General features: G+C 42.9%; 1 protein-coding gene across 3 annotated transcripts in view; it reads right to left on the bottom strand.

The window, feature by feature from the left end:
* Positions 1-25,430, bottom strand: part of LOC137427760 (neutral amino acid transporter 9-like) — an 83,148-nt gene extending 57,718 nt beyond the window's left edge. For all 3 annotated transcript variants that reach the window (XM_068117481.2, XM_068117491.2, XM_078776342.1), the window contains exons 1-3: positions 25,224-25,430; positions 10,946-11,092; positions 10,691-10,754 (exon numbers count right to left, since the gene is read on the bottom strand). In XM_068117481.2, coding sequence (XP_067973582.2) covers positions 10,691-10,754; positions 10,946-11,049 — 168 coding nt within the window. In that variant the 5' untranslated portion in view covers positions 11,050-11,092; positions 25,224-25,430. The remainder of the gene's footprint in view (positions 1-10,690; positions 10,755-10,945; positions 11,093-25,223) is intronic.
* Between the last annotated feature and the right edge of the window lie 426 nt (positions 25,431-25,856).

The raw sequence follows: 25,856 nt of genomic DNA, 5'->3' as shown, positions 1-25,856 counted from the left end.
TCTACCATTAGAAAGAGGCTGCACAAATTTGATCTACATGGGGGGTGTGCCAGGAGGAAACCTTTGCTGTCCAGAAAGAATATCAGGGCAAGACTAAAGTTTGCTAATGAACATCTAGGCAAAGACTTCTTCTTCTGGAACTTCTGGAACTTCTGGAACTTCTGGAACAATGTGCTCTGGACAGATGAGCCAAAGGTAGAGCTATTTGGCCACAGTACCAGAAGACATGTTTGGCGAAAACCAAAGACAGCATTTGACCACAAGAACCTGATACCAACTGTAAAGCATGGTGGTGGAAATATTATGGTTTGGGGCAGTTTTGCTGCATCAGGGCCTGGGCTACTCACCATCATAGAATCCACGATGAATTCTTCATTGTACCAGAGGGTGCTTGAGGATAATGTGAGGCCATCTGTCGGAAAGTTGAAATTCAACACAAGGTGGACCTTGCAACATGACAATGACCTTAAATATACCAGTAAATCCACCAAGGAATGGCTGAAAAGAAAGAAATGGAGGGTTCTGGAATGGCCAAGTCAAAGCCCGGATCTAAATCCCATGGAAATGTTGTGGGGGGAATTGAAACGAGCTGTGCATGCAAGAAACCCCTCAAACATCGCACAGCTGAAAGAATTCTGCATGGAGGAGAGGGCAAAAATTTCTCCCAGTCGATGTCAGAGACTGGTAGACAGTTAAAAGAAATGCCTACTTGAGGTTGTTTCTGCCAAAGGGGGCAATACCACCTATTAGAGCCAAGGGTGTACTTACTTTTTCCACATGCAAAATTTGCATTTATCTTTATTTAAATTATACAATGGACTACAAAATGTAAATACAACAACAACAACAACAACAGGCATTTTAAGGCCATTTTCCCTGCAAGAGCGGGGGTTAGCCTTGCGGTCCCCATGACAATCTTCTCCATTTTGCCCTATTTTCTGCATCTCCCCTTGTTAACCCCCTTGCCCGCATTTCTTCTTCGACCATCTTCAGCCAAGTCTTTCTCGGTCTTCCTTGTCCTCTACTTCCTTCTACATTCATTTCCATCACTCTTCTCAACCAGTCACTGTCATCCTTCCTCAACACATGACCAAACCATCTCAACCTGTTTCTCTTCACAGCATCCATCACAGGCTCTATTCCCATCATCTTTCGCAATTCATCATTTGTCTTCCTCTCTCTCAACGATACTCCACACATCCACCAAACCATTCGCATTTCCACCCTTTCCAGCCTTCGTTGCTGCTCTACATTCATTACCCATGTCTCGCTCCCATAAATCATTCACTTCTCACACATGCAGCATATACCTTTCCCTTCAGCTTCAACAACACTCCCCTCCTCGTCAGCACACCACTCAGTTCCCGAAACTTCTTCCATGCACATCTCACTCTAGCAACCGCTGCCGAGTCTGATCCACCTTCTCCATTCAGCATGTCTCCTAGGTAACAAAATGTTCACACCTTCCAGCTTCACGCCGTCTCCAAGATCCAACTCAACATTTCCTCCATCTGCAGCTCCCTCTGTGCACACTTTATACTTGAATGTAGCTGCCACACTGGTTAATGACCCTCTGAAACCACTACATTTTTGATGAACCCACTCAGCGCACATTGTACATTGAATGGAATTCACTCCGACACCCTTCCTGCACACAGCACATGGCCACTTCCCAGTTCTTTCCACCTCATCACATGCTTTACCACTTGCCATCACCTTCGTTTTTCCGATATTCACCTTCAGACCTTTTGTCTCCATACATTCCTTCCACTTGTTCATCTTCTCCTTCAGTCCATTCATACTTTCTGCAATCAACACCAGATCATCTGCATACAACAACTCCCACGGTAAACCCTCCTTTTCGTTCCGAGCCAGCACCTCCATCACAGCTACAAATAGTAGTGGACTTAGTACCGACCCCTGATGCACTCCCACCTTCACCTCAAACTCACCACTGTTCCCGTCCTTCGTCCTTACAGCTGTGTGCGCTCTTTTGTACATTGCCATCACTACTCTGATCAACCATTCCTCCACTCCGAACTTCCTCAATGCCCATGTCACTACTTCACGTGGAACCCTATCGAATGCTTTCTCCAGATCAACAAACCCAAGAAACAACTTCTTCCACTTCTCCATGTACTTCTCCTGCAACTGCCTCACAATAAAAAGCACGTCTGTAGTTCCTCTTCCTGGCATAAATCCAAACAGAATTTCGTCAATCTTCACTTTCTTCCTTATCCTCCTCTCCAACACCCTTTCCAATACCTTCATTCCATGCTCCAATAACTTTATCGCTCGATACGAGCCACAGTCCAGAGGGTCACCTTTCCCCTTGTATAGAGGGATAAGGGTACTCAGTTCCCAATCCACTGGAATGCGGCCTTCATTCACCACCAGATTACAGATCTCTGTCATTTTCTTCACACCCCAACTTCCTGCTGCCTTCAACATATCTCCCACAACTCCCGGAGGCCCTCCCGCTTTTCTACTCTTCATTGCTTTTATCGCTTCCTCAACTTCCTTCTCGGTTATCTTCTCTGCCTAATGTAAATGTTTTTGACTTACATATGTTTTATGACAATGTAATGACTACAAAATGTAAATGTTTCATGATATTTGTTATATTATATCACCTTTATCTATCAATATTGTTGAAACTAGGGCATGCCCGTACTATATATATATCTAAAATTATATCCCCCCCTCTATTTACATGAAATGGTTTGGTCCAAAGCGAACGGCTTGCGAGTACGGTGACAATCCCCCCCCTCTATTTACATGAAATGGTTTGGTCCAAAGCGAACGGCTTGCGAGTACGGTGACAATCCCCCCCCTCTATTTACATGAAATGGTTTGGTCCAAAGCGAACGGCTTGCGGAGTTTGGTAAAGAAATCGCCATAGCGTGCACAAACGCGCAGGAAAGCGAAAGAATCGCAAATTAGTTTTAATTAGTTTTAAAACATAGTTGAACGCCAACATAGTTTGCCAACGTGAAATAAATGAATACGCTCTCAAATGTGCCGTCCGAGGCAGAGTCTGTTCGGCACGTTCGGCACACGTGATAGCTCGCTGCTCTCTGATTGGTTGAATCGTTTTTTGGACATAGCTCGGTAACTACTTGTCCGATTAATATGAAACCTTGAAAAGGCACATCCTCGGGTCCCCAGCAATATACCTGGCAAGTTTAAAGTATATCGGACCCGTGGTTGTCGAGAAACAGCGGTCACAGACAAACAAACATACACACAGAGATTACTGGAATTATAGATAGACTAGGGCATGCCCGTACTATATATATAGGACGTGCCCGTGCCCGTGGGTGCCCGTTCCTTGCCAAAAAAAAAAAAAAAAATGTCTTCGCCCATGCATGCATGGGCGTGCCCATGGGCCCATGGGCGTGCCCGTAAGTGCGTGATGTGACCGTACAATGAATGTATCGTCCCGACGCCGCAGCTCGGATGGCGCTGCAGTTAATCGGGCCCCCAAATTCCTCATCGACGATAACTAAACAATATATTATATGAATCGCACCGTACATACCTCCTTCTAGATCTTGTTCTTGTCTTGATATACTCACTCAGGCTCACTCTATCACGACTGAGTCCTCCCAGCTCCTCCAAATGGCGCCCGCTAGCCGCTACGTAAGTCCGGAAGTGACGTCCTCATTTGACTGTCCGGAAGGTCGCAAATCGCAGTTACGATGAATCGCAAATTAGTTTTAATTAGTTTTAAAACATAGTTTAACGGCAACATAGTTTGCCGACGGGAAATAAATGAATACGCTCTCAAATGTGCCATCCGAGGCAGAGTCTGTTCGCCACGTTCGGCACACGTGATAGCTCGCTGCTCTCTGATTGGTTGAATCGTTTTTTGGACATAGCTCGGTAACTACTTCTGCGATCGCAAATTAGTTTTAATTAGTTTTAAAACATAGTTTAACGGCAACATAGTTTGCCGACGGGAAATAAATGAATACGCTCTCAAATGTGCCATCCGAGGCAGAGTCTGTTCGCCACGTTCGGCACACGTGATAGCTCGCTGCTCTCTGATTGGTTGAATCGTTTTTTGGACATAGCTCGGTAACTACTTCTGCGATTAATTTAAAACCTTGAAAAGGCACATCCTCGGGTCCCCAGCAATATACCTGGCAAGTTTCAAGTATATCGGACCGGTAGTTGTCGAGAAACAGCGGTCACAGACAAACATACAAACATACAAACATACAAACATACAAACAAACATACACACAGAGATTACTGGAATTATAGATAGATGAAGATCAAATAGCTGTATGTTGAAATATGTTGAAATAGTCAAAACTTTACATGAGGTGTACTTACTTTTTCACGTGACTGTATATATATATATCCAGACTTGGCATTTAATATGGAATATTTTTTTGTGGGGGTGAACTTACTTTTCAAGATGTCTTAGAACCAAAAGTTAATTGGAATTATGTTGAAATTATTCTCGATTTTGTTAATGTGACCTTTAAAAGAAACAAAATAGTCAGGTTCACTATGTTAACAAATATAATTTCGTTCAAAATTTTGGTAGATGAGCAAAACTATACATTTCTGGAATACTCAGAGCATGAGGAATCCAAAAATTAATGTTTGCATTTGCATAGACACCTTTGCGAAAATGATACTCAGGACAGTGATGAAGAGTCAGGTTCATTATGTTACCAAATATAATTTCGTTCAAAATTTTGGGAGATTAGCAAACCTGTACATTTTTGGAATCATCAGAGCATGGAGAATCCGAAAATCAATGTTGGCATTTGCACAGACACCTGCATGGCCGCCATTTTGGATTTTCAAAATGGCCGCCATAAAATACATATTTTGCGCTATCTCGGCTTCTAGTCAACCTAGAAACTTCATTCAATATGCTAATCCTATGTTTTCTGGGTGAAGGAATCCAATAAAGGCCTCAAAATAGTGCTCAGGATTATAGAAAAGCAACAAACAAAGGTAATTGAAAACCATTGTCTTTATATTTGTGATATAACTGTATTACATAATACATGATATTGCAAGTCCTTTGAAGTTATAGGTATGGGTTTATAAAGCAAGAAAGCAGCCTTGTTAGTATCAGATTGAACTATAAGTCCTATACACAGGATCTACTAGGTCTACACTGTTCAGGAATATGCTTTTACAGATCTTCATCACTGTCCTGAGGGTCATTTTCGCAAAGGTGTCTATGCAAATGCAAACATTAATTTTTGGATTCCTCATGCTCTGAGTATTACAGACTTGGCATTTAATATGGAATTTTTTTTTTCTCGACTTGGGTTTACTTTCTTCACTCGGTATATCAATCTGGTGAGTTTCTTTTACACTTTGGTGATTTATTTGTTTGAAGAACCATGTCACTGATTGTCTGTCGCAGCAAGAAGTCAACAACAGGATTATATCACAGGTGGCATGGCAAAATGTACGGACAGGTGCATTTGATGATTGGCTTCACAGTCGGGTATACAAGGGTTGTTGCGTTCTGTATTAGTGGAAAACAACTGCTGCACGTCTCCAAAAGTTATTGCCGCTTCCTCTGGAGATGGTCCGTCAACTCGACAATGCTGTTTGTCATGGAGTGGTGGCTTTACAAAATTACGGCATGAAACAGCGTGCTATTGCTCGGCGTTATGGCATCACTCAAGGTCAGGTGTCAAAGATCCTGAAACAAAATGCTCAGAGGGGTGTCCCTACTCCAATACCGAGGTCAGGACGTCCCCGCAGAACCACAAGGAGGGATGATCGCCAGCTGCACCAGTTAGTCCGCAATGGCCGTACCAAGTCAGCTAATCGGCTTAGGGCTGAGTGGCAGCAACTGACAAATGTGCCTGTATCCAGAAGGCTAGTCAACCAACGACTGGTTCAAGCAGGCTATCGTGCCAGGCATCCCCTCAGAAAGCCATGCCTGACCAGACAACACCACCAGCGCCGATTGCAGTGGGCCAGAGAGCACCGTCAATGGCAGCCAGGACACTGGAATCACGTGATCTTCAGTGACGAGTCTAGATTTCTGGTCTATCGTCAAGATGGCCGCGTCCGAGTGCGCAGACAAGTGCATGAAGCCTACAACAAAGATTGTATAGTGCCAAGAGTCCAAGCTGGAGGTGGTGGGGTGACCGTTTGGGCTGCTTTTCATGCAGGGGGAAAAAGTGACCTGGTTGTTCTGAATGGAAACCTGAACCAGTTCAAGTACAGGGCCATTCTGGAAGAAACATTGCCTCCATTTGCTCGTGCAGCCTTTCGAGGAAACTTTGTCTTCCAAGATGACAATGCACAGCCTCATCGTGCTCGCATGATCCAACACTTTCTTGCTGACCATGGTGTAGAGCATATGGAGTGGCCTGCCATGTCCCCGGATATGAATCCGATAGAGAACTTGTGGGCAGAAATAACGCGTCAAATCGACCACTTGGACCAGCAGCTGACCTCTGTGCGTGAATTGCAGCAGGCTATTGTCACTGCATGGCAAGCGATTCCTGTCCAAACCTTGGCAAATCTCGTGAGCAGCATGCCTCAACGTGTACGTGCTCTCCTGAATGCTCGTGGGGGTTACACGAAGTACTGAACTGTAATTTTACTGTCCGTAATCCCAGTCGTAATTTAACTTTTGTTTTGGTTGAAAATTTTTTGGGCTAATGTGCAAAATAAAGAGATACTTCTGGAAAATGCACAGAAGTTTAACACAGTACTGTCCGTGAATTGAGTTCAATATCAGTTTACATCACTTTCAAGGATCAATTTATTTGTTTCAAAATGTCAAATGTGGTTTTTGTTTCTTTTAAAGGTCACATTAACAAAATCTAGAATAATTTCAACATAATTCCAATGAACTTTTGGTTCTAAGTCATCTTGAAAAGTAAGTTCACCCCCCCAAAAAAAATATTCCATATGAAATGCCAAGTCTGTATATATACAAATATATATATTTGTATATAAATAAATATATTAAACTTTAAAGCAAAAACTATGGCACTTCAGTGGAATTTGTTTTGAAAGCCATTAATTAAATGTATTGGCCGATGTATATTCCAAGTTTCAGCTAGTTTCAATGTATAGTCCTTGAGATATGAGCACCAACACATTTTTGGTGGATGGACAGACGGACGGACAGATAGACACCAACATGATTTCGAGGGTTTTCTTAATAAAACTCAAGAATGCAGAAACAGACGTTACTGAAATTTGGAACATATTATCTCGAAGTACAAAGCCTTTACTTCTGAAACTGAAATGTACTTCCTATTTCGTCCAGTGGAAGCTGAGAAACGAATTTTCAGTCCCCATGTTAAAGCTGTATACAGAGAAACGATCCCATATGAAGGGAAGGGGCTTTGCATCTCCCTTGATAAATGAGGAACATGAATGGGCTGAAACTGCCTTGGGGAACTCTTGCCTCCATTTGAAGAGGGTAACATAGATGGCAGCATGTTGATTGCATGAGTGGAGGAAGTCAGAAATTCAGGAATGAAGACGGCCTTTGTCCCGTGACGGGCCTTTGTCCCATGACCCCATTGTCAATTTAACCTTGCTCTTCCATGCACCTCACTATTGTATAATCCCTAATGATGTTTAAAACTTTAGAAATATCCCCAATATCACTGTATTTTTAAGGCCAACAATTCACTTCAGATGACGATGATGTATCAAAAAGTCTACAAATGTGCAGTTCATGTGTTCGTTTCTGTATGCATGTGGTGACCACTTGGTTTTTCTGGAGTGACCATGTTGCCAGCAAAACTGTTTGTTCCTCTTTTCTGCTTACCAAAACAGAATGCATAAAAGCACCTGATTTCAGATGGTAACCAGTGATGCAACAGCTGTTTACAGCTATTCTGGTGATCAATCGATGACTCATCTGGTAATAAACTGTCCTATGACAATAAGCAATAGCAAATCATTAGCTCTATTTCCAAAATAAAAAACCCAATACGACAAAACAGATGGCAACACAGCACGAGCAAGAGTGCAGACAAGAAAAGTAGGGCAATTAAGTTTGTAAATTTAAAGGAAAATAAAGCTCTTGGCAGTCTTACGTCAACTTCATATTTTGTTACGAGTCACATAATATTTTCCCTTGGATAGCCATCTACCATCATCCATTCATCTTTACTGAGTTAAGCACCAATAAAAGCTCACTGAACATGATCAATCAGTCATAAACAGACTGTCATAATTTAAAAGACATGGATGACAACAAACCTCCTTGGGGCAACTAGAATTTGGCACCAAAATGATATCCACAAAGCAGCGCAGCATTATTGTGGGGGGAGGTGAGAGAGAGGAGGCAAGACTATACCCTGATATGGTCAGATTGCATTAAATCTTCCTTAAATTATGCATAAGCCAGGTCTCGAAAGATGAGCATACCTTGAGAAGATGCGATCCGACAAAAATATGGGGTAAGCACAAAAATAAGAATCTATGAATGGATAGTTCAAGGAAAAGCTTACTATCAGGAAAGAGCAATAAGCAAGACATCTTAAAAAACAGCATTTTTGCCTGCTCTCTGAAAAAATAATGATAATAATCATAACAACCATGATACTGCCCACAACACGTGTGGTGTACAATCCTATAGCACCCAACTGGTTTTCAGACACCCAACGGAACCAGGTTCCATCCAAATCTGTCCACAACTTTTTGAGATATCGTGCTATATATAGTTTTTGGCAACATCTCTCAATGGTGAAGAATCACTTAAAAATTAATCAAACTCACAGATCCAGATTCAGAAGTGGATCTTCACTAAAATCGAATAAATTTTTCCTTGTTACACACTCAACCTGTCCAACATGTTTCGTCCGAATCCGTCCACAATCTTTTGAGATATTGTGCTATATATTGTTTTGGTCATATCTCCCAATGGTGAAGAATCACTTTAAAAAGATTCTGGTATCTGAATCCAGGTCTTCACCAAAATCTAATCATTTTGTTGTTGCCACACACCCAACCTGCTCACCAAATTTTGTCCGAATCTGCTACAACTTATTGAGATATCCTGCTCACAGACAGACCAACAGACAGACAGGGTGCATACATAACCTCTGTCCACCTTCGTTGGTGGAAGTAATAAAAAACATAAATATGAAAATAAATACGCCCAGTATAGGAGACAAGATGGGGGCAGTGGGAGGACCAAGGGAGATCATTAACCCTTTAAAGACCAAGGGACAAATACGTATGTCCCTAAAGCTTAAGGTGGTGTATCTCTGATATTTTACCTGTCATTTAGGTGACTTTAAGTTTGAACATTGGCAAACATTATAGCTAACACAATTTCAATTCACGATAATTATAGCCAAAGCTTTGATGCCAAAATCGAACCAGCATCATCTGTCTTCTATATATATATATATATATATATCGATATATATATATATATATATATATATATATATATACTATAAATATATATATATATATATATATATATATATATATATATATATATATACATATATATATATATATATAAATAAAAAGAAAGTTTTTGTTTGTTTGTTTGTTTGTTTGTCTGCATGCGCTAATCTCCTAAACTGTGAAAGATAGGAGGAAACCTCTGAAACAAAAAAAAGTCGGGACGGGCCCCGGGAAGGTTATAGGCTGGGTGGCGAGGCCGGTCGAGGCTGCCTCGGCCGGGCTGGGCCCATTTCGCAATTAAAAGCTGAGCTGAATTATAGTTGTCAATCTTCTACGGCCACAAGTAAAAGCTGAATTATAGTAGTAAATTAATTCAAAAAGAACTAAATATGTCGGGACCGGCCCCGGAAAGGTTATAGGCTAGGTGGCGAGGCCGCCTCGGCTGGGCTGGGCCCATTTCACAATTAAAAGCTGAGCTGAATTATCGTTGTCAATCTTCTACAGCCATGAGTAAAAGCTGAATTACAGTAGTAAATTCATTCAAAAAGAACTAAAAATGTCAGGACGGGCCCCGGGAAGGTTATAGGCGAGGTGGCGAGGCCGCCTCGGCCGGGCTGGGCCCATTTCGCAATTAAAAGCTGAGCTGAATTATAGTAGTCAATCTTCTATAGCCGCGGGTAAAAGCTGAATTATAGTCGTAAGACCTATGTACAGAAGATTAAATTCATTCAAAAAGAACCCGGGCAACGCCGGGTGCATTCAGCTAGTATTATGTACTTGTACCAGGTTTGGTCAAAATCCCATCATTGGTTCACAAGTTAGCACAGTAACAGAATTTGTACTTGCCAGGACCAACACGGGACCAACACTTTTTGACCCGATAATCAGTTAATCTTTGCATCATTATAAATATGTACCTCTACCCAGTTTGACGGAGATCGCTTCAGCTTTTCTTAAGTCATCATGGTAACGAAAACTTATCACGGCCGAACGGACAAACAACCCGAAAGAATAATACCTCCGGTGACTTCGTCGCGGAGGCATAATTACTCTCAAGATGATTGTCGTGCTCAAAGGGTTAAAATAACTTTTGCCCAATTCGTTAATTTTGAATAAAGCAGAGTAAATCAAATGAACAAAGAATCAGAGCATATTAAAATTAAACAATTAGAAAATCGTTCTTACCACAGACAATGTCAACAGTTATAAACACATGCAATGAATGAGAATTATCAGCCTGTAGATGTTGGCATGAGAGAGTTTGCTAGAATAGTGCAGGCAATGAAAGAAGAGCAGCGGTTGCGGATACCTCTTGGCTACCGAAGTCGCCCGCTGAATCCCCAACAATGCTTTTTGGTTCCACGTAGAGCTGTCTAAACAGGGAAGACGCACAGCATAATGCACTGGAATGGTTAGATATCAACTCGAAATTCAAACTTAACTATTTAAAGGTTGAAACAACAAAGCCATTGCATTTATTATAAAACAAACTTGCAATGCAACAATCAGAACATCAGAAACATCACCAATAAAAACTCCTCAAGGCAGTTATGAATGAGCTCACCGCCGTGGCTTGCCACATTGGCTTTCGTGCTGCGGCAGCAGAGGACTCGACTCATTTTCATCTTCTTCTGCATTCACTGACATTTCGTCTTTCACAAGAGCCATTCTCTCGGACAAATAGGCTCAGCAGTACAAACGGACGCACTCACTGCAGCCGACAAAAGAAAGGAACAGTTATGACAAAAGCTGCTCCGGTAACCACCTTGCAAACTATTTAACTAACCATTGCAGGCCTGTAACCACCAGGTCAGCACAAAGCACAGCAAAAGACTTATATGGTCCCTACATTACCAACACAGTTGAGCAAACCCCCCCGCTGACCTCTTGCACTCAAACTCTTTTTCCTCTCCCACATTCAGGATCTTTAAGGCAAAGGCAATGCCTTGTAAACAGAGCAGTGAAGAACCCAACAGCAAAGTGTCAGAACGCAATGGCTTCCTACCAAATTCCTCATGCATTCGAGCCACGTTCCACAACCATTTGAAAAAGACTTGCCGATCATACCAAAATACAAAGTCAACACTTGTACAAGGGTTGTGCAAGGTTGCAGACTTTGGGATGACCCAAATTGACCAGACTTTTAGTTGCAGGCTCAAAAGGAATATTGTTTAATGCATTTCCAGCATAATAAAATGTAATTATTCAAATCAATAGTATGCACGTTTGATGGATTACAAAAATAAATAATGGAATGGTGCGGGATATCTCACATGATAATGAAAATGGCCGACAGTGTTTACAAGGGAAAGTTGTTTTTCTGGCACAAGTCTTCGCTTCACGTTTTTGTACGAAATAAAAGTCTAATTTTCTAAAAATAAACCTGCCAAAATTTCTTGGAAGTATCATCTCGGTGATATACAATATTCAGCCACAAACAACAACAAAAAAAAACAGATGAGCAAGAAAATACACACAAAGATTTTGTTTAACCTACTTCTAAAGTTATCTTATCTAGATCATGTTGCCTCTGGACTCTGGATTAAGACTTAGGCCATAAAATCGTGCAAATAAAGCACACATTAAAAAAACGGATTCCACTACTTTGACAACCTGTTTGCCACCAATAATATGCAAGCACCTTCAACATTATTCAGTCACTCATTCGAGATGGAAAATGTACGTGTAAAAATATATATTTTAATAATAGTTAAATCATTCAATTACTTTTTAGTGATTAATTAATTAACCAACAATGCGTTATAACATTTCTATTTTTAGGAATGAGCAGATGCACCAAACTGGGTGATAGGATGGACGGGAGAGCCAAAGAAAAACAACAGAATAAATGGAGCCAACAAGTCAAACAACTAGAGTTCATAGAACACCTTGCCTCATGCAGTCTTGAGAAAAAACGGACATGGGAAGGATCTTTTAAACTCTGCTTTGCGTTTCCGAGCACAATCTGTACTTCCAACAAGCCGCAAATTTGTCTGAATATCGATATTCTCAAACACTGAGAGTGGAAGCTGCAAATTGAATTGGTCAAGATGGCGCAACATAGTGTAATATTTTGTCCAAGTTACCGCTAAACTGGAAGTTTTTGAAATGTCAACAAGGCGATTTGTGTTCTACAGTGTTCAATAATGGGCCCATCAGGACACATGCATTTTAAAGAACTCTTAAAAGATGAACATCGAGATTGGGAAACACACATTTAATGTGCTATTAAAAGATTAACATGACACCTTTCAACAATGACAGCCTCCACCACGGTTATATCAGAACGAGCTGATTCGTCCCACTGTCACAGATTATTTAACCCTAAAATGTGGCCGTTCAAAACTTATGTAACACTATATTTTTTAGGGAGCCACTTATTCAACATTAATTAGATTGTTCGGGGTACCTCATCGGAGTAACACTCGACCCAAACAAAGCCAATGGAGATCTGACGCAACAAACCCAGGCAGCATAAATTCAGCAAAGGCCAACAGGCTTGATGTCTTAGGCCCACCAGTAAACCAAGATGGCGGCCATATCATTTCATGTGGGTGCTATGGCTATTGTGGGTGGAGTCAAGTGACAAATGTGGGTTGGGTCTGACAAATGAGTGCACATTCAAAAAAAATCTACCCCCAACAAGAACCACAACAACAAACAACAACAATGCAGAGTTGTTACAGACTTGTGCCGTGCTTACTCCCGAGCATGCATGTGCACCGAGGTTAAAATTCCATACAATTTGTCAAATAAAACAGCAAAAGTACAGTGATTCTAAACTGGAGGTTCGTGTTCCGAATCATGTTCTACAGCAGTGGTTCTTAACCTTTTTAAAGGTGCCGAACCCCAACGAAACCCACCGAACACTCGCGGAACCCCCAAATTTGACAAAAAAATTAAGAAGAATTGCATCTTAATGCGTTTTCTGTTCTTTTCGGGGGGCGATCTGGGAAATGCGTGGTTTTGTTTTGGCAAGGGCCACCCTCAAATAATTTTCGCATGCAAGCCTACTCCTTTTCTTTGTTTTAATGTCCACCACTTTTGAAAACGCATGCTCACAGAGATACATTGCAACGAACGGCGTGATGATCTCAAGGGCAATTTTAGTGATGTGAGGATACCCTTCCATTTGGCGGCACCAAAACTTGAGGGTGTTGTTGTGCCGAAGAGTTGTTGTTGAGTCTGGCTCTGCTGAAGTTCGGTGAGGTCGTCGAGGTATTGGTCGTTGACATCTGCCGTTGCAACGTCGTCGAAAGTAAACGGCTGCCGCACCCATGCTGGGTATTGCTCTTGTTCAGGGAAGTAGCCATCGAATGATTTTCCCAGCTCATCCAAGTGTGTGGCAATCGCTTGCCTCAGCTCCCCCGGTACAGCAGTGCCTCCAACTTCAGACTCATCTTCGATCCCGCTCACACACTCGTCCAGTAGCCAAAAGTTCGCGAAGTTGTCGTTCTCTGTTCGCCGCCTCCACAATGGTAACTTCTTTCGGAAAGTGCTCAGCTTTTCTTCAGATTCGATGGCATTCACTCCACCGCCCTGCATCTGGCAATTGAGGTGATTGAGTACGTCGAAGATGTCAGCCAAGTATGCCAAGGCGAGGATGAACTCTGACTCTTGGAAGTGTGTTGCATGGCAATGCTGGTGTTCTCGCAAAAACAGGGCTAATTCTACACGCAAGGCAAAAACACGGCTCACTACCTTCCCTCGTGATAACCATCGAATGTTAGAGTGGTAGAGAAGGACTTCAAATTCAGAGCCGATTTCAATGCACAGCTCTTTGAAGATGCGATGATTCAGAGCATGGCTTCGCACGTAATTCACAGTTTCCACGACGATTTTCATAACATTGGCCAGTTTTGGAGGCAGGGTTTTTTATGCCAGCGCGTGTCTGTGCAGGACGCAGTGCGTGATGATGATGTGTGGTGCATCGGCCTTCACCAGCGCTCCAAAACCGGAGTTGCATCCCAGCATGGCTGGAGCTCCGTCCGAGCAAACTGCAGACACCATTTTCCACGAGAGGCCGTTGCTTCTGAAGAAGTAGTCCACAAGCTTCTTCACGTCAGCTGCCTTCGTCGTTGTTGTGAGAGGCTTGCAGAACAGAAAGTCTTCCTTGATCTCATCTCCTTTGACATAACGCACAAATAAGATGAGCTGGCTCAAATTCGAAACGTCGGTGGTCTCATCGAGTTGAAGGCTGAATTTCATCGGGCTCGCGACTAAATCTGCAACTACCTGGGCGAGGATGTCGTCGCTCATGTCGTCGATTCTGCATCTGATGGTGTCATTTGAGAGTGGAATGAGAGACAACATGTTTTCAGCAGCTTTTCCCAGCATGATGGTGGCCATCTTCCAGGCGGTCGGTTTGATGAGCGTCTCGCCAATGGTGTGCGGTTTGCCCTGCTTTGCGATCAGGTACGCAACTTCATATGATGAGGTGAGGATCGGTTTGTCAATTGGAACGAAGCCGAGAGTGGGCAAGGTAGCACTTGCGTCCAATCGGACTCTCTTCAATTTGAATTCATCCAGCGTTGCGTCTTTGTACTGCCCCTCGCCGTGCAGTTTTTTGAAGTGTTCCTGTAGTTTTGCTGGTGCTCGGCTGGAGTTGCTCAACTTGACATTACAAAGCATGCATTGAGGACGCTGACTTCCGTTCCGTTCCGTCAAACACGTGAACCCGTACCGCACGTAATCCTCCGACCACTTCCTTTTTTTGCTCGACATACTGCAAAAAAAAGAAGAAAAAAAAGTAACAAACTGATCTTAATTGAGTTCGGGCAAATAATTATATGACAAAAATTTAAAAAGGAACATGCTTAAATATAATCAGTACCCCTCTGCAAACTGAGAAATTTTAACGAAGAAAACACAACTTATAGTTACGATGACTGGATTTATTATCTACTCAACTCTATGTCACTTCAAATCCCATTATAATATTACATAGAAAACTGTGAATTGTTTGTTTTGAATTGCGACCAAAGGAGTTATATCACCTCCACCTAATTTTCTGAGTAATTCAATCATATTATATAATCACCATCCACTTTTGACTTTAATATAACTCTGAACCCGCCCTGCATATCCACAAACATTTCCAACTTACTTTTCAATTCATCAGTAACTCCAAAGTAAGGTGCGACCAATGACGCACGGCACACGGCAAGCTAATCGAGGCTATTCACTGGAATTTCCGAACACCTGCACAGTCCAAAATCCAGTAAGTAAGCAAGTAAGCACCATCAACAGAATAATTAGCAAGTTGCTCATTGATTCAACTTACTGCAGTCAGTGTGAAACAACTTAACTTAAACACAGACCAGAGCAACCATGAATGGGATGGGAATACAATTACAAATAACATTTCCATTCGTTCGTAACATACATAGCAAAATAATAATAATATTAATAATAAGCGTAATTACGCATAGATTCAAAATTGATACAAAAAAAAAAAAAAAAATTGCAATGTGTTTCGGAGGACCTCCGCCGAACCCCTGAGACTGGCTCACTGAACCCCTGGTGTTCGGTCGAACCCAGGTTAAGAACCACGGTTCTCCAGTGTTCAAAATATAAAACTTAATTGAATTTGGGTAGTTCCTCGATCACAGACCGACATCTGTAGACAGACATAGTGAAGAAATTGCTTAACCCCGTTTTGTGCTTCGCAGGCGGTGTAACAACAACAATCCCGTGACAGTGGGGCTTGAAAAGTGGCCTTACAGAATGCTGAGACATCATCCAGCATTGGATGGCAGGATGTCCGAAAGGTACGTACACTCATCTGAGCTGTCTTGCCCGGGTTTGAATCCCGACCCAGCTATAAACTGTCATCCTGGTGTTTCATAGGCAGAGTGATTCATCAATGTGTGTGCCATGCCTAGGATGGGCATTAAATGGGCATCCTGGCTGCCGGTATTAAGTGGTGGAGGTTAAAAATCCCACTGCGTCCTTTGCAAAGAGAAGCCAAGCTATTGCCGGCACACTAAACAAATTACAAATTCCTGCCCTAATCTACAGGGGACCCTGCATTCATGGCACAGCTGTGCTCCCAGAAATGATGCAAATCACCAGCCACAGGCCAGACAAGAAATTAATGAATGATCCAGCATTGAAAATTTTTTGACAAAATTCTATTTTTGACCAGGCCTAACAGAATAAAAGTGATTGCAAATAAATGTCGATGCTGTAAAGCGTTATTGAAAGATATTGTTAATTATACCGACAAAGTTTGTTGACTTATGCATGATGTACTGAGCCGGTAGAAATGGACTCAGCCAGGAACAGACAGACAGTCCTTTTATTTATATAGCTCTGCTGTTATCCCTGGAAGTACGTATGGCACATCATCATGATCTAGCAACTTTCGGAAATGCATCTTTGCAATGCTGCTGATTGCAACGGCCTTTTCAAACACAGCGGCCAAGTTGAGAGTTTTAGTTATCTGTTCAATGCATCTTTGCAATGCTGCTGATTGCAACGGCCTTTTCAAACACAGTGGCCAAGTTCAGAGTTTTAGTTCTCTGTTCAATTTGAGTTGGTGTGAGTTCTGTGATAATCATATTTTCCATCTCATTGGCAGCTGCAACAAAACTTTGCACATTTGTTACAAGACACTGTCTTGTCAACACTTTATAACACACATAGCGCTTAAATGATCCTCCAATTCCATCGACTGGAACCTTTCCATTGGAGCTGCAGAAGAAGTTCCACTCACTTGGACAATGTCCTTCCTTTGTGGTTGCAATTCCAGATGCAATAAGTCTGTTCTTAAATTGAGAAGCAGGTCCATCTGACCACACAGAGAGGAACTCGACACTATTGGGCAATGTTTCAAGAACCTTCTCCATGTAGGCAAGAATTGAGTCCTTAGAGTGTCAGGTCATCGGAAGCATTGACATGGGAGTGATGGGATCCAGAGTGCCACAAAGCTGCAGTGAACATGCTACCTTTCTCAGGTTCCAGTGGGCACTTTGGCTTTCATCTTGTGATATGTAAGTGTAATTTTTGGACGGATCAATCTGTAGCAACGCCATTTTCCCATCATGCAACTTTAAAGCTGGATTTACACGTGACACACTATAAGCAGACGCTTGCTCTCGCTTCACTTAAGAATGCTCCAGGAATTGAGGAAGGATTGTGCGGATGTAGTTAAGAAGTTAAAAGAAGCTCTCCGACGCTCTATCTTCCACAATTTTCATCATCCTTCCATTTTGTCTGCTTTCCAGATGAACCAGGTACACGGAGTATCCAAGAAGCCTTCAAAGTTGTTGGCCTTTGTGAATCCAGAGCTGCATTCTTACGCTCAACACACTCATTCAGCCGGCATTTTCTAGATGGTTGTTTGCATAGAAAGGAAGCCGGAAGATCGTGTGCATATCCGGAAAAGTTTGGATTAGCTTTGTGGAGGACAATGATAGCATTTTCATGATACCTACAGAGGAATATGTTGTGCGGCGGTTTCCTGCTAAACAGAACGTGTTTCTAGCGAAGCTCGGAAAATTTGGATTTCTTCATCTTTATTTCTGGATCTTCAAGAGTTCCTTTTTATGGAAGATGTCAGATGCCTTGCCTCAAGTTTTCTTTTTCCTTCTTTTTCCCAAATGGTTACAACATCTTTGCAACCTGGGGCCTGGCGACTGATGTCATCTGTCTCGTAAAACTGTTGAACTTTCTTCACAGTTTCTAAGCTCAGATTTAGAGGGCTGTCAGTCTTCTGAGACTCAGTACATGTCTTCTCAGTACTCAGTACTCAGTACATGATTCTCACCCGGCCACAACTTCTCTGTAATAATTTGGCTGAGGTCAAGTGAATCGAGGACAATGCCGTTTATTCCTGATACGTGAGAAACACCCTGCAACTAATGCTTACAGAAAACAGACTTTTTGGAATTCCGACCACATTTTCCATCCAATCATTATGTAACTTCAAAAAAAATATTCTTCATGGGTGGGCGCTCTTATGTTAAAAGATACGTATCAATCACTCAAGCGTTTGCAGAGAAAACAAATAAAAAAGTGAATAAAAGTGAAAAAGTGAGGGTGGAAGAAAAAAGTGAGGGCCTCGGCTGATGTTCCACAACATTGTCAAGGATGATTGTGGGTGCCTATAAGTAGTACGATTCTCGGAAAATGGCTTTCCGGCGATTGAATACATTTGGAAGCACCAATTCCATCATCCGGCAGGCTCTAGCAGTGGCTTTTGCACATGCGTGCTCACTTCAAAAAGGGGCATCATCTTCCTGCGACACAGATGTAGATGTTCTTTCTCTCCTTAGCCACCGGAACTTAGTAACCCGCCTTCCAGTGGCTTCTTTCATTTCCCTCGTGTCACTTTCTCACTAGCTTTGGAAAAGAACTCTCTCGTTACCATTGCTTCTCACGGCTTTTGTTCATGGCCACCGATTTCTTCTTCTTCTTCTTCTTCTTATATTCCTCATACTGACCAGATGCTTCCAACTTCTCCACAAATCGTTTTTGGCTTTCCCTGTTTGATAGTGGCATTATTTATCTATGGGGCCAAAACAAAAGTAGAATTAGGCATTGTGAGAGTTCTATATTTCTGACTTGTGTTTGAATATGGCTTTTCTTACAACTTTTCATTATGGTTTAAGTCACTTCCATGACATGACCCAGCTAAGAAAAATATTGCCGACAGATAATGTGATCTGCTGCAACTTATTATCCTAAATGGAATTGGAATCTCCCGCGATGATGCTATTTCCGAGGGCCTTTCACTTACTCACCGCAGGCAGGTTGATGGTCTTTCCGTCTTCTACCGACTGCTCTCCGGCCTTGCTCCCCCAGCTCTCTCTGGGCTCTGTCCCCCAAATATTCCTACAGGTCACACAAGATCTGCCTGCAACCTTCTTATGGTTAAACTGCCAAAATCAAGACTCTCTGCTCACCTTCACTCCTTCATTCCTCTTTTCTCCCACCTCTGGAACAAACTCCCTCACTCTCTTCAATCCCACTCCTCCCTCCAGGTCTTTAAAACGGCTGTTCACCACCATATCTTATCTTCCCCAATCCAAAAGCTTGATCTTTTCTACCCCCGCTAATTTCACCCCAAATCCACTTTTTTGAGGTGCCGACTTCTTTCCTGGAAGTCCTTGGTGTCCTTGCGTTTTATACCTATCCTGCCTCCCCCCAGGCCCTCTCACTCCCACACATCTCCCGATGTCCCTGCTCTCAAATGTTGTGTTTGTGTGCTTCCTCCCCTTCTCTCCCCATCTTGTCGACCGCTCCCCATTTTATATACTTTGTTTGCTTGTTTGTTTGATTTGTTTGTTTGATAAATGTTACCTCTTTCACAAGCCTCGACCCTGTATACAAAAAAAAAATGTAGCAAATTCCTTTTTGTTATTCCTTTCCTTACCAATATTGATCTGAAATCTGGTATTCTTTCTGATATACAGGTATTCCAAATAAATGTAAACACTTCAAATATAATTTCCTTTATGCACAGTGGGACTTATAGGGAGGGTACATTATACAGTCACGTAAAAAAGTAAGTACACCCCATGTAAAGTTTTGACTTTTTCAACATATTTCAACATACAGCTATTTGATCTTCATTTCAACAATATTGACAGATAAAGGTGATATAACATAACAAATACAGTATCATGAAACATTTACATTTGTAGTCCATTGTATAATTTAAATAAACATAAATGCAAATTTCACATGTGGAAAAAATAAGTACACCCCTACATTTATCACTACTTCAAATACCTAAAATTAGAATCAGGTGCACCAGCTCAGGTGCAAATGATTAGAACATCGTTAGAGAGGATCTTGGAGGAACCTGTCTTATTTAAACCTCAGACATTTAGTTTGGTTTGCTCTTTGTTGTTGAAGTGTGCGGCGTCACCATGCCTAGATCAAAAGAGCTCTCTGAGGCCTTCAGAAAGAAGGTTATAGATGCCTTCGAGTCTGGGAAGGGATTTAAAAAGATCTCCAAACAATTTGAAATCAATCATTCGACTGTCCGGAAGATCATCTACAAGTGGAGAAGATTCCAAACAACTGCCAACTTGTTCAGGCCAGGCCGCCCCAGCAAGTTCAGCCCAAGAGCAGACCGCAAGATGCTGAAAGAAGTCTCTAAGAACCCCAGAATGTTATCACGGGACCTACAGGTAGCTCTTGCCACTGTTGATGTCAAAGTGCATGAGTCTACCATCAGAAAGAGGCTGCACAAATTTGATCTACATGGGAGGTGTGCCAGGAGGAAACCTTTGCCGTCCAGAAAGAACATCAGGGCAAGACTAAATTTTGCCAATGAACACCGAGGCAAAGACCAGCACTTCTGGAACAGTGTGCCCTGGACAGATGAGTCAAAGGTAGAGCTATTTGGCCACAGTACCAGAAGACATATTTGGCGAAAACCAAAGACAGCATTTGACCACAAGAACCTGATACCAACTGTAAAGCATGGAGGTGGAAATATTATGGTTTGGGGCAGCTTTGCTCCATCAGGGACTGGGCAGCTCACCATCATAGAATCCACTATGAATTCTTCATTGTAGTTGTACCAGAGGGTGCTTGAGGATAATGTGAGGCCATCTGTCAGAGAAGTTGAAGCTCAACCGAAGGTGGACCAAGCAACATGACAATGACCCTAAACATACCCGTAAATCCACCAAGGAATGGCTGAAAAGAAAGAAATGGAGGGTTCTGGAATGGCCAAGTCAAAGCCCGGATCTAAATCCCATCGAGATGTTGTGGGGGGATTTGAAACGAGCTGTGCATGCAAGAAACCCCTCAAACATCGCACAGCTGAAAGAATTCTGCATGGAGGAGTGGGCAAAAATGTATCCCAGTCGATGTCAGAGACTGATAGACAGTTATAAGAAACGCCTACTTGAGGTTGTTTCTGCCAAAGGGGGCAATACCACCTATTAGAGCCAAGGGTGTACTTACTTTTTCCACATGCGAAATTTGCATTTATGTTTATTTAAATTATACAATGGACTACAAAATGTAAATGTTTCATGATATTTGTTATATTATATCACCTTTATCTATCACACCTCCCGTCTGGACTACTGCAATAGCCTCCTCTATGGTTCACCCTCAAAATCACCAATAAACTCCAATAGATTCAGAACTGCGCTGCCCGTCTACTCACCCATTCCCGGACCCGTGACCACATCACCCCCGTCCTTTACAAGCTTCACTGGCTCCCCATCCCCCAGAGAATCCAGTACAAAATCCTCCTCTTGACATACAAAGCCCTCCATAACCTGGCCCCATCCTACCTGGCTGACCTCCTCTCCAGACACACTCCCACCCGCAACCTCCGCTTTGCTGGTACCAACCTCCTGACCCCCTCCATCCGGACCAAATTCAGATCCTGGGGGGACAGGGCCTTCTCCATCGCTGCTCCCACCCACTGGAACTCACTACCTCACACCAGCAGAGACTCCTCCTCACTCACCACATTCAAAACATCACTAAAGACCCACCTGTTCAACACTGCATTCAACATTCAACCCACAGCATTTAACCCCTGACTATCTCTTCTCCTTCTCCCTCCTTTTGCTGTAAATATTTCCCTATTGATTCTTGTCTTTTTGCAATTGTTGTTTTCATGTATTGTTATGCATTATGTTTTCCATTCTGTCAAAGCGCCTTTGGGCTTCTTGAAAAGCGCTATACAAAATAAATGAATTATTATTATTATTATAATATTGTTGAAATGAAGATCAAATAGCTGTATGTTGAAATATGTAGAAAAAGTCAAAACTTTACATGGGGTGTACTTACTTTTTCACGTGACTGTATCTACAGAATATTCCTGGTACATGTAACAGTGAGCTGAGAGAAATACCAACATTGTGAGAATATGCCAAAGCTTTAAATTACAGTTTAACTCCTCTTTCCTCATCCTTTTGTGGATGTACACAAAGTAGACAACAGGCAAACAGAATATACTTTACTGTACATAACCCAAAATCTGACTTACCCAAATTTCTGTCATGGGATGTGAGTTGTTGAACCAATGGTAGCCAAGGAAGCAGAATAATGTGTCCAAGGCTGTTTACAGCTGCATTATGGTAAAACTGTTAGCTTATGCTGGCCTCTAATTCTTAACTTTGCTCCATTATTTCAGGACTTGTCTCATGTCAACATCTCTGCATTGGCCTGCATAGCATATTGGTTAGTAACGTTAATAGCTTCGGTTAGTAACATTAGAGTTTGTCAGTTCTGTATTCCACATATTGCAATATTCATGATTCTAATTTCCTTTTTTGAACCAGGAATGTGACAGAGGAAGAAATTATCAGCTATCCCTATTATAAACAAATGATTACTCTTCTGACAAAAAGATGATGTTTAGGTTAGTAACGTTACATCGGTCAGACACTGGTCAAAATTGCATATCTGTGTCCCAGTTCCATCCAAATCTCACATTTTGTCGATTGTAGCTGGCGGCGATAGGTTGTTGCAATGAATAAAATTGATTCAATTGACTTGATAAGATGAAATATTTATAGTTATATCATGAAACAATGTTTTCCTTTTTATTTCATAATTTGGTGTTAAAACGTTTTTTTTTTAAAGTAATCTATTTTTTGTTCACAATTTCCTTAAATATAACAACCTACACTTTTATTTCAGATACCTTGATGCATATGTAATCTCATAAGACCATTTTCTGCTGAACAAACACATTTCCAAATTTGTTGCGTCATGTTCAGAGAGATCCCAGTGAAATTTTACTTCCCCCATTAACCCTTCCTAACTGAACCCTCTTCTTGCAAGTCTTCTTACAGGTGTTTCCTTTCAGCTCCTCTTTTCCTATTCCTTCATTCCATTTCTTATTACATCCACTGTTACCCTTTTACCCTCTGTAACGTCACTCTTCAATGAGCCTCTATCTTATTGCGTCCACTGTTGCTCTTTTACCTTATGTACCTCAAACTACTTTCTTTCTCAACATATTAATTACTCACTTGGATTTACTTGGATGTAAAGGCTGGAAGCGATGCTTATTTTCCCCTCGTTACTACGCTGATTTATGTATTACTCTGGTAGAGTTAGTACTTCAATGGATGATTTGCCCAGTTAAATTTACATTAGCAAATTAATTTTATTTAAAGATAAAAATTACTAATGAACGTCTGCAGGAATCGGCAGACCTGGACAGTGGCCCCGACGTGGATCTAGGTGGCCCCGACCTGGATCTAGGTGGCCCCGACGTGGATCTAGGTGGCCCCGACATGGATCTAGGTGGCCCCGACGTGGATCTAGGTGGCCCCGACGTGGATCTAGGTGGCCCCGACGTGGATCTAGGTGTCCCCGACATGGATCTAGGTGGCCCCGACGTGGATTTAGGTGGCCCCGTGGATCTAGGTGGCCCCGACGTGGATCTAGGTGGCCCCGACGTGGATCTAGGTGGCCCCGACTTGGATCTAGGTGGCCCCGACTTGGATCTAGGTGGCCCCGACTTGGATCTAGGTGGCCCCGACGTGGATCTAGGTGGCCACGACTTGGATCTAGGAGGCCCCGACTTGGATCTAGGTGGCCCCGACTTGGATCTAGGTGGCCCCGACTTGGATCTAGGTGGCCCCGACGTGGATCTAGGTGGCCCCGACGTGGATCTAGGTGGCCCCAACATGGATCTAGGTGGCCCCAACGTGGATCTAGGTGGCCCCGACGTGGAACGAGGTGGCCTCGACGTGGAACGAGGTGGCCCCGACGTGGAACTAGGTGGCCCCGACGTGGAACTAGGTGGCCCCGACGTGGAACTAGGTGGCCCCGACGTGGAACTAGGTGGCCCCGACGTGGACCTAGGTGGCCCCGACGTGGACCTAGGTGGTGCCCACGTGGACCTTGGTGGCCCCGGCATGGACCTAGGTGATCCCAACGTGGACCTAGGTGGACCCGACGTGGACTGAAGTGACCCCGGCATGGACCAAGGTGGATTTGATGTGGACCTAGGTAGACCTGCCGTGGACTGAGGTAGACCCGACGTGGAGCAAGGTAGCCCCGACGTGGACCAAGGTAGCCCCGACATGGACCAAGGTAGCCCCGACGTGGACCAAGGTGGCCCCGACATGGACCAAGGTAGCCCCGACGTGGACCAAGGTGGCCCCGACGTGGACCTCGGTGGCCCCGACGTGGACCTCGGTGGCTCCGACGTGGATCAGGGTGGCCCCGCCGTGAAACTAGGTGGCCCCGACGTGAAACTAGGTGGCCCCGACGTGAAACTAGGTGGCCCCGACGTGAGACTAGGTGGCCTCGACGTGGACCTGGGGGGGGCCCGACGTGAACCTAGGTGGATCCAACGTGGACCGGGGTAGACCCAACGTGGACCGAAGTGGCCCCTACGGCCTACGTTAGCCATCGCAGCAAAGATTGGTATTCCCGTCAACAAAGCGAGGGGTCTTATATTCTAGTGATAACAACAACAACAGACCCAAGGTGGACCGGGGTAGACCCAACGTGGACCTAAGTGGCCCCGACGTGGACTACAACTACAAGCCCAGGAATGAAAAGTATTCGTTGCAAAGCCGAGAAAAACATTAAAATAAACATCAAAGAGGAGAAAAACATTTAAATAGTATTGTATTATTGTATTGTATTGTATTGTACTGTATTGTAAATATTGTATTGTATTGTAAATATTGTATTGTATTGTAAATAGTATTGTACTGTATTGGGTATATTAAAACGGCGGCGATTCACACGGAAGGGCGGAACAACCCCGTGCGAAAAACAACCATCACGGGATTGGTCGGGACGCACCGTCGGGGATTCCAATGGGTTCTTTCGATGACGCGGTTCAACAGACTTCAATGGTAAATATGATACAGAAACTATAGAGAACTTACAACAATCTGAAAAACCATGGCCTTTCGGACTTTTGGGTAGTGGAAGCTCAATTCCAAATCCAGGTGCAGGCAAAAACCACCATTCCATTAGACACTGTACAGCGGAACAGTTGAAAAAGGCTCCCGGTGAGTGCAGCAGATGACAAGGATCCGCGCCGGACAGGGCGAGACTTGGACGGCACGTTGGAGAAATTAACATTCGAAAAACTCTTAAAAACACACAACTTCGCATTCAGACTCCGGTGTGGGAATAAACGAAGGTAAAAAAACACATTATGTGAATGAGGAAGTTATCAGATGGGATTTAGAAAAGGTAAACTTCGCCAAACGTCTTTACCGAAAACGAGGATCGCTGTTCAGAGAATGAAACTGTGAAATGATCATTAAATGGTATTCGAAAAACAAAGTCATTCAGAATGAACAAACATGTGACGACACAAACATCACATGAAGCAGTGAACATCTTCGGCAAGTTGTTGTTGTTGGTGTTGTTGTTATCACGAGACTATAAGACCCGTCGCTTTGCTGACGGTAATTACAATCTTTTTCTGCGATGGCTAATCTATGGGGGAAAAAAAAAAAGGATTCCTGGGAGATCCTGCTCTCTGTGTAGGGATAACCAACGTCACGTGT

The sequence above is a fragment of the Myxine glutinosa genome, chromosome 1 (genome assembly GCF_964187855.1).
Source record: "Myxine glutinosa chromosome 1, kmMyxGlut1.1, whole genome shotgun sequence".
Taxonomy (NCBI): domain Eukaryota; kingdom Metazoa; phylum Chordata; class Myxini; order Myxiniformes; family Myxinidae; genus Myxine; species Myxine glutinosa.
The sequence above is the reverse complement of the archived record's forward strand: the minus strand, read 5'-3'. Positions and strand labels throughout refer to the sequence as shown.